The 9,693-nt window shown below is 53.8% G+C and overlaps 1 protein-coding gene across 4 annotated transcripts in view; it reads left to right on the top strand.

The window, feature by feature from the left end:
* LOC103659452 (phospholysine phosphohistidine inorganic pyrophosphate phosphatase) overlaps positions 1-9,693 on the top strand; it is a 125,537-nt gene that overhangs the window by 88,568 nt on the left and 27,276 nt on the right. The window contains exon 7 of one of the 4 annotated variants that reach the window (XM_040624021.1): positions 5,704-6,322. The exons of 2 other annotated variants lie outside the window; for them this stretch is intronic. In XM_040624021.1, coding sequence (XP_040479955.1) covers positions 5,704-5,734 — 31 coding nt within the window. In that variant the 3' untranslated portion in view covers positions 5,735-6,322. Of the gene's footprint in view, positions 1-5,703; positions 6,323-9,693 lie in introns of those variants that run through there. One more of the 4 variants, XM_040624022.1, reaches the window with a different exon arrangement.

Genomic DNA, 9,693 nt, shown 5'->3' with positions numbered 1-9,693 from the left:
GGGCGGCGGGGGGGGGGGGGGGGGGGCACACTAGTCTCATTTAAACTTTACACAGTCATCTTGCTGGTAGTGACCTTTCACCTCGGGAAGCTGAGGCACAGGAAAATGAAGTGACAGCAAGTACCCGGGGACACTGGATTCGCAGCCCAGTGGTCTGTGATGAGTTTGTACACAAACAGCCTGGGCGCGGCTCCTTCCAGCCCTGGTCAGCACCCCTGCGCCTAGGAGTGTGTCTGTCCTGTCTTCTGTCTCCAATCCTCAGGGAGCTGCTCTCAGCTTCATCTGGGTGTGAGACTGGGGCTGGGCAGCTGGGAGGCCTGGGCTCCTGCAGAGATTAGGACTTCTCTGCATAGCATTGGGTCAGGCATTTGGGGATGTGCAGATGTAGGTGTGAGGCCCCTCGGCCCCTTCAGAGCTGTCACCGGCCACCCAGCACGGTGGCCCCAGTGGGACAGCCGTCAAGCTGCGTCTCTGCAGCTGTGCTGGGTCGGGCCAGCGCTGAGCTCGGTCATGCTCTGTCTGAAGGCAGAGCCGAAAGAGCCAGGGTTTCCAAAACCATCAGGAATGTGGAGGGCATGACAGCCTGAAAACAGTTTGTCATATGTGACTCATTCACGAAGAAGTATTTGCTGGGTGGCTTGATGCGCCTGGCAGCCCAGCTGGGGGTATTGCTGCCTTTAGGGAACTCAGAGTCTAGAAGGGAGACAGGTGCCTCCCACCCAGCGATCTCAGATGTGATGAATGCCGTGAAGGGAAAGACCCAGGGCACACAATGTTGTTTTGGGTAATGACTGTGAACAGTAAGTTTTATCTGTTCTTTCTTTTAAATGTTTATAACGTATAGTAAAGTGCGTGATTCTGAAATGTACAGCTTGGTAAATTTGTGCATATGTGTACAGCTGTGAGCAACCACCCAGATTCATCTGTGTAATGTTCCAGCCCTTCCAGAAGGTTCTCTCACACCCCTTCCTTTTTTTTTTTTTAAAGATTTTATTTATTTATTTGACAGAGAGAGACAGCCAGCAAGAGAGGGAACACAAGCAGGGGGAGTGGGAGAGGAAGAAGCAAGCTCCTAGCAGAGAAGCCTGATGTGGGGCTCGATCCCAGGACGCTGGGACCACGCCCTGAGCCAAAGGCAGACGCTTAACGACTGTGCCACCCAGACGTCCCTCTCACACCCCTTCCTGATCAGCATTCCCCTCCCCTCCCTAGGTAACTACTGTTCTGATTTCCCGCCGATAGATTAGGTTTCCCACTTGTCGGTGTTCCTCACAGCAAGTGAGGAAGGCCTTTAACTTGGAGAAGGCTTTGATTATTAACTTAGGTTTATGATTTCTTTCTTTCTTTTTCTCTTTCTTTCTTTCTTTCTTTTCTTTCAAGATTTTATTTATTTATTTGAAAGAGTGAGAGTGTGCATGAGTGGGGGTGGGGAGGCAGAGACGGAGAGTCTCAAGCAGACCTCCCCCCCCACCAACTGAGCACAGGGCCCAATGTGGGGCTTGATCCCACGACCCATGAGATCATGACCTGAGCCAAAACCAAGAATCAGTCACTTAACCAACTGAGCCACCCAGGTGCCCCTAAGATTTATTTCTAACAGGCAAATCTGGCCAGTTCCCCCCAGCTTAAATCTCTTTAGGGGCTCCCAGGATTACTGTGCAGATGATGTCAGTTCCAGACTCAGCTCCCCGCCTGAGCTGATCAGCACTTGCCCTTTCAAAGCTCACGTTAGCTGTCACTTCCTCCAGGAGGCACCCTGTGTCCCCCACAGTTCTTCTCCAGACTGGAATAAGAGTGTCCTTCTGTCCCCACAGCACCCCACAGGAGCCCCCATAGCCTTTCTGGCCGTCACTGCTGTCCTGGGACTGGCCGTCTGCCCCGCTGTGTGGATGGCCCACTCCCCGGCCCCAGCACACAGCCCTTGAATTGGGTTCCATCAGCGGCAGCTCCATGCAGCTAACAGTCATGAAGCACCTACTGTGAGTCGGGCAGCAAGCTGGCCCAGGGCCCATGGGGATGAAGGGGACAGTCCAGCTGGGATTGATCCCAAATCAGAGCTTTTACCCTATGAGTGGCCAGGTTTAAAAAATATTTTAATTGAGATATAATTCACATACCATGAAATTCCCTTTAAAGTGTGCAATACAGTGGGTTTTAGGTTTTTAGAATATTCACCAAGTTGTGCCACTATCACCGCTATCTAATTCCAGAACCTTCCCATTATCCTACAAGGAAACCCTGTACCCATTATTACTTTCTGCCCAGACCCCCCGGGACCCCTGCCCCTGGTGACATCCAGCCTACTTCAGTCTCTGTGGATTTGCCTGTTGCAGACTCTTCATGTCATTGAAATCTACAGCAGTTGTCCTTTTGGGACTGGCTGTTTTCACTGAGCGTGATGTGTTCGGGGTTCATCCATGGTGTAGCGTGCGTCAGTGCCTCACTCCTTCTTATGGTGGAGTAATGTTCCATCATGTGTCGAGACCACGTCTGACTTATCTGTTCATCAGCTGATGGACAGTTGTTGTTTCAAGTTTTCGACTATTGTGCAGAATGCTGCTGTGAACATTTGACTACACATTTTTGGTGGACATGTATTTTTAATTGTCTTAGAGATATGACTAGTCGTGGAATTTCTGGGTTATAGGGTGACTTCATGTTAAACTTTTTAAAGAATGAGCAACCGTTTTTGAAGAGTGGATGAAAATATGTAAGGAAATGGGACATCTGGGTGGCTCAGTTGGTTAAGTATCCAACTCTTGACCTTGGTTCAGGTCATGATCTCGAGGTCATGGGATCGAGCCCCTCATCAGGCTCCATGCTCAGTGCGAAGTCTGCCTGAGAAGCTTTTTCCCTCTCCCTCCTCCTCTGCCCCTCCCCGCTCATGCATGCTCTCTCTCTTTCTCTCAAATAATACATAAGTAAAATCTTAACAAAATAGGTAAGGAAAAGACTAAATTTATTCAATCCCATTCAAGAAACTTGCTAAAGAACACACCAAGATGTGAACCTTGTCACTGGCGACAGAGGCCAGCTCATCAGTGAGATCGAAGAACTCTTAAGTGGAGGTGCTTCTATAGTGTTTTTACGCTGAGCCATTCACTCCTTTGACCTGCGCTCACGGGGCAGCCGCTCGGTGCCGGCACCCGCCGCGCTGGGCATGAGAGAGGCATCAGTCCTGCCTTGAGGACCGCACGGAGGATGACAGGAGATAGGGATGCTAAGTAAGCGGGTCGTATGGTGGCTCCTGACAATGAACGGGGTGCAGGTGCCACATTAACACATGGGGTCATGTGAGATCGGCGCAAAGCCGTGGAGGAGATGGTGGGGGCCGTGCAGATTGCTGGGGAAGGAATGGCCCGGAGCAGGGTGGCTGGGGTGGAGAGAAGGGGCAGAAGCATCAGCTGTGCGAGGGGTCATGGCCTTGCAGGCCTTCCAAAGGCTTTCGATTTCATTCTGCAGAGATGGCCCGTGTTGGGGTTTTTGCACAGAGGACGGGTGTGGTCTGACTTGAGGTTTTAAAGGGGTCCCTGTGCTGCTTTGTTGGAAAAGATGTCGGGGGTGAGGGCAGAGCAGGGGGACCAGGGAGGCGGCTGCTGCAGTCATCCCATGGCGAGGTGGTGATCGCTGGCACACGGCAGCATAGAGATGTAAAGAAACACTCTGTTCTAATAACGCAGAAATGCGTCCACCGCAGCGTGATGTCACCTCCTCGTCGCACTCCCAGAGACAGTCCTCTCCCTTACGGTTTGGCGTCCGTCCTCCTGGACTCTTCTATGTGTATGGAAACGCACACTTTTTTGCTTTAATGGGATCATACCCTAAGTATAAAGTTCGGTAGTCCTGCTTCCCCCCCAGTATACCCTGGTGTCTGTGTTGACATACAAGGAGCCACCATCCCCGTCTTGCGGCTGCACGCATGTGGGACACACTCGCGCTATTGTCTGTTTAACGATTCCCAGACTGGTAGACGTTGCTGTTTCGAGCATTCCCCTATTTTAGACAGTGTTGCAGTGAAAATTCCTATGCAAACATATGTGTATTTTTAAAAATAAACTTTTTATTTTGGAATAATTTCATAGCTACAGAAGAGTTACCAAGACGGCAGAGAGTTCCTGTCTGCTCTTCACCCAGTTTCTTCTCTGGTTAACACCTTACATTTCCGTGGTCCACTTATCACGACTAACGCACCGACATTGGTTTGTTTTATATAAAGTCTAAACTTTATGTGGATTTTACCACAAACATATTTTTTTTATACTCATTTGATTGTTTATTTTTTAATTTTTTTCAAAAATTGATTTATTTTAGAGAGAGTGTGCACGTATGCACACACAAGTGGGGAGGGGCAGAGGGAGAGGGAGAGAGAATCTCAAGCAGACTCCATGCTGGGTGTGGAGCCCGACGCCGCGCTCAGTCTCACAACCATGAGATTGCGGTCTGAGCCGAAACCAAGAGTCTGACAAGCACTTAACTGACTGCACCACCCAGGCGCCCCTGAATCTTTAAAATAAATACCCCGAAGTGGAATTGTTGGGTCAGAGGGAACATTAATTTGAACTTTTTAAAAAAGATTTTATTTATTTGAGAGAGAGAGAGCTAGAGAGAGAGAGAGCATGAACAGGGGGAGGGGCTGAGGGAGCGGGTGAAGCAGACTCCCTGCTGAGCAGCGAGCCCGACGTGGGGCTCCATCCCAGGACCCTGGGATCATGACCGGAGCCGCTTAACTGAGCCACCCGGGTGCCAGGTGGGAGGGAACATTTAGAGGCCCGAGGCGGAAAGGTCCTAGTTCCCAGTCTTGCAGCAGTTAAGTCACAGAGACGGGATGGAGCGAGGCAGCTTCCCCACACCACGCCTGGAACACAGAAGATTCCACATTCCCAAACTGTGATTGCCTGTACCTGAGACTGGACAGGTCTGAGTTTATGTTCAAGGCCTGGGAAACGAAACGGGCCCCAGGCCTGCAGCTCAGCACGGCTAACCCTGTGGTCACTGTGCCGTACCCGTCCCAGTGCCTTGGGCGGCGTCTGTGGTGGTGCCTGGCATAGCGCAGGTGACTGGCAACTGGCTCTTCCTCACGCCTCGTGAGTCCCCAGAACTTCACACACAGAGAGCCCCCCCCACTGACGGGGGTTTGTGGGCTTTAAACTTGATCAGGTGTCCTGTGTGCAGAGGGGTGGGTATATCTGGACTGTGGAAAATGAGGTGGGGAGCTGTTCCTAAATCTCCCAAGTTCCCAGGGACTGAGCTGTGCATCTGTGCTGTCCCAAGGGCCAGAGTCCTGAAGAGTCTGGGCCCAAAGAGGGGAGTGGTCACGTTCCAGTGAGCCCCTGGAGTGGCCCCGGGGGTGCAGCCTGTGAGGCGGACCCGGAGCATGAGAGGGGGGATATGTGGAGACAGGAGCAGGGAGGGCACGGAAGGCAGGGGAGGGAAGGGTGTGGGCAGAGGTGCGGCGGTGGGAAACAGGGGTCTGCTATCTTGAAGAACTAAGGATAGATTCCCGTGTTTCACCGGCTGAGGCCGTGGGTCTTCTCATAACCTCTAAGTGTGAGGTCACTCATGGGGCTTCTTCGGTCTTCTTGCTGGCCCTCCCTTTGCTGGTCTCCAGATGTCACAGGCTTCAGGGCTTGGCCTAGGTCACTGCTCTTCTCCATTCTCCCTGCAGACCTTAAACCCAGCTTCTCCCACCTCTCCCTCTGGTAGCCTCCTGCTCTCTGCCGTCGCCCGTCATTAGACACCTCCAACCTGGCAGGTTCCAAACAGAACCCTCTGAAGTTTAAGCAGAAACAGGACATTTGCATGGCCTTAACATGCCAAATGCTCGGCAGTCACAAAGGGAAAAACAGGAAGTTTACAGTGGAGGATCTGGCAGATTGAACCTCAGCCTAGTGATCAAGGTCAACGGCACTGCGGTAAGACCTTACCTGCTCCCGACGATGCACTGAGAAGGGCACCCCGGCGCTGTGTGTCATTCCCCGTGAAGCACGGGAAAATCTCAGACGTCACCATGTTGAGGAAGGAACTGCAGGCAGGGACTCGAACAGATCCTCGTACGCGTGTGCTGGTAGCGGCCTTCCTCACAGTCGCCAAAAGCTGGTATCGACCCACATGTCCAGCCGCTGGTGAAGGGATAAACACACTGTAGTCTGTCTTTATGATGGCAAATCATTCAGCACGAAGTTCTGACCCAGGCTGCGACACGGATGAACCCGACAGACGTTATGCCGGGGGGATAGGCTGATGCAGAAGGACAGATACTGTAGTACTCCACTTATGTGACATGGCCAGAGACATTCGTGGAGATAGAGGTAGAATGGCAGCTGCGGGGGGCTGGGGATGGGGGTGGGGGATGGGATCTTCCTGCTTCACGGGACAGAGTTTGTGTCTGGGGTGATGAAGAGGTTTCCGAATGAGTCGGTGGTGATGGTGACACAGCATTGGGAATGTGGGAATGTAGTTAATGGCACTGAACTGTACACTTAAAAATGATTAAAATGGCAAATTTTACATTCTATGTATTTTACCACAATTCAGAAAAATTAATAATGTAATACACCAAAAACCGTATTTGTCCACCTTCAGTGGGTGAAGTATATGGTATGTGAGTCATAGCTGAACAGATCTGTTAAAAACAAACACAGTGAGGAACGTTGCACAAAATGGTCGCTGTTCTCTCTGAGGAACGTCCCCCCCCTCGCTCTGCTCAGACGGCATGTATCAGTCAGCTCCAGCTGCCGAAACAAAACACCACGGACCGGGGCTGAACCACCGGACGTCTGTCTTCTCACAGTTCTGGAGGCTGGACTTCCAAGATCAAGGTGCTGGCCTCTGTGGGGTAAATGATGAAGATGGGAGGGGCTTGACTCTTACGTCCCCCTCGTCCCTGCGTCCCTGACCCCTCCCGTGTCTCCTGCTCTGGGGCACGGGGGCCGTGTCCTGTTCCTCTGCACTCTGGCTGCCGAAGGCCTTGTGTGCATGGACGAGTGAGTCCGGGTGCGCCCCTGTGGCACGGTGGGGTGTGAGCGGGAGTGGTGGCAAGGCAGGACAGCCGGGGTAGGGGAGGTGGGGGTGGGCAAGGACTCCGGGCGGCCGGCTGGCCCACCAAGAGGCTCGCGCCCCTTGGGTGATGAGGTGACGTTAGCCGTCAGCAGTTCATAAAACGAGGCACGAGCCGAGAGCAAGCGTGGATCTCTGCGGCGTCGGTCACTCCTCTGTGGTCCGGAGCACTCGGGCCTGGTTTTCTTAATCGCTTTGTTCTCTGAACACCCAGGGTTTTGATTATTAGCTGTCGAGGATGACTTCATGTGGAGATTTTACTGCCTAATGGAGTGCACACAGATTTAAAAAAGAAAAAGAAAGCCTGGCAGGACAAGAGTAAAAATATAGCTTTCCCAGAAATATATTTAAAGAAAAAAACCTGTTAAGAACCCAGAAGAACATAAAGCGCCAGTGTGAAGTGTGAGGTAGTGAGAGGGAATTCAGGGGGCACGCGTTGGGCCACGGCGGTTGGCCCAGACCCCCTCCGTATCCTGTCCCCAAGGTCCCCCTCCATATCCTGTCCCCAAGGTTCCCCTCCGTATCCTGTCCCCCAGGCTTGGCAGAAACACCAGGTGCAGGGGTCTTCTGCATAAGCACACACAGCCCTCCTTCCTCCCTGAGCGAGCGATGGCAGGAGGACCAGAAGGGCTTCAGGGCGGGGTCCCACGCGGGGCTCCCGTGGTCGGTGTCCATGCGGCCGAAGGAGACCCCGCCATCCCCGCTCCCTCCTTCCCCAGCCTCTGCCTCCCCGCTGTCTGGCCCGTGTCCCGGTGGGCTGCTGAACCCGGGCCCGTGTCAAGGTGCCTTGGCTGTTGTTCTCCCTGAGCTCTCGGGTGCGTTGCCCCCCCCCCCAACACAACAACCTCAAGGATTCAGAGCAGGAACCATTACTTGCATTCCGAGGATGGGAAATTGATACTAGTGCCCACTGAGTGCTCACTGGTTTTAGGCCTGATGCCAGATCATTTAATCACTAATAGGAAGCAGGTGCCATTATCATCCCCACTGTAGAGCTGTGGGAATGAGGCCCGGAGAGGTGCGAACCCGCCCAGGTCTGTGGTTGACCAGGAGATGAACCCGGTGCTCCTGGCCACCGGGATCTGGGCCCTGAGGACCTGGGTTAGGGCAGCTCCCTCAGCTCCAGCCAACCAGAGATGGGCTGTCCCCGGGGCGCACGCTAGCCTCCCGGGCACAGAGGGTGCGCCCATCCTCAGCCCACCCGTGTGGCTTGGTTCCCCATCTAACTTCTTTGAAGCCAGACATGCCCTGGAATGAGCCCACCCTGCAATTTTATTGATCCAAAGAAAAAACTTAATTAGGTTCATAAACTGTCACTCTTGACACTCTCCAGAGGGCCTGCCTCCGGCTTCCAGGGCCCCCGGGGAGCCCAGGGCCTGAGGTAGGGCGCTAGGCAAGCTTGCCTGCATCTGCCCCCCATACCTCCCTCTTCAGACGAGGCCAGGTGGCCTTCAAGGCCTGGCCTGGCCCTGCCTTCCCCACCCCGCCACACGGTGCTGTGGCTGCCTCCCTCCCTCCCTCCCTCACAGCGAGGTGGCGACAGGCCCCTCCCCACCCCACACATGTGCACCAGCCTTCACACACCTCTGTTCCTTAGCCCCGTCTCTGCAGGCAGCTCAGCCTCTCTCAAAGCCCTTTTCATGCTGGGAGTAGCTATTCTAACTCCTATGTGATGATTCGTGCACGTGTGTGTCCCCATCCCCGCCACCTCCCCAGGCTGTGAGCCCCTGAGGTGAGGTCATACTGTCATGGTCACCAACGTCCCTAGCAGCTGGCTGAGGGAATGCTAGTGCCACCAGCATTCGGTGGGTTAGGCCATTCGTCTTTTGTCCCTGCTGCTCTTTCCAGAAGCTGCCCGAGCCTTCTGCGGTGCCCAGCCTCCAGTGGGCACTCACTCTCGGCTTGCACACTGTGGTTTGGACTTTGGAAAAAAGAGCCTTTTGCATCATTTATCTTTGGCCACACCCATGTCAGGCTGCTTGGAGGGCCCCTTTTTGGCCCGGAGGGGTTTCTAGTAAAGGGGAGTCCATGGAAAAGGGGTTTCGCGGGCAAGTCATCTGGGGAAGGCTGGCTGCTTTAGGCCAAGGTGCTGACGGTCCCGGTGCTGAAACACGTCCTCCCGAAGGCCTTCCAGATGCTGTCGTTGGGTCTTCGCCTCTTCGTGGCAGGTCTGCCCAGTGCTTATCCTAAGTACACATGTGTCCGGACTGGCTGAGCATGCCTCCAGAATCCCTCTTTCTAGGAGCATCTCACGGCACCAGGGTTTGGCGTGGCTTTCGCAGAAGGACCTCCCACTCGGGGCAGCCGTGCCACCACCATGGGACCGGCGAGTGTGAGTCATTGCCGCCCCTGGATGGAAACAGCTGCTGGAAAGGTAGAAGAGTCATAACGCGGAGCCTTCCAGTTTCCCTCGGCTGCGTTCATGCGACACGGCAGCAACAGGGAAATCGCACACAAGACCTATTTATTTAGAGGCCTGGCCAGCCTCTGGAAAGGAGCCTTCCAGGCGTGGCCGGGAAGGCGGCCAGAATTAGGTGACAGCATCTCAATGTATGGCTGTCCTACAGCATGCATTCCAGTCTCCCGTTGATGGACGTGTAGATGGTTTCCAGTTTTTGCGTGATTATAAATCACGCT

Source organism: Ursus maritimus, unplaced genomic scaffold, assembly GCF_017311325.1.
Source record: "Ursus maritimus isolate PB19 unplaced genomic scaffold, ASM1731132v1 scaffold_7, whole genome shotgun sequence".
Lineage (NCBI taxonomy): Eukaryota > Metazoa > Chordata > Mammalia > Carnivora > Ursidae > Ursus > Ursus maritimus.
The sequence above is the reverse complement of the archived record's forward strand: the minus strand, read 5'-3'. Positions and strand labels throughout refer to the sequence as shown.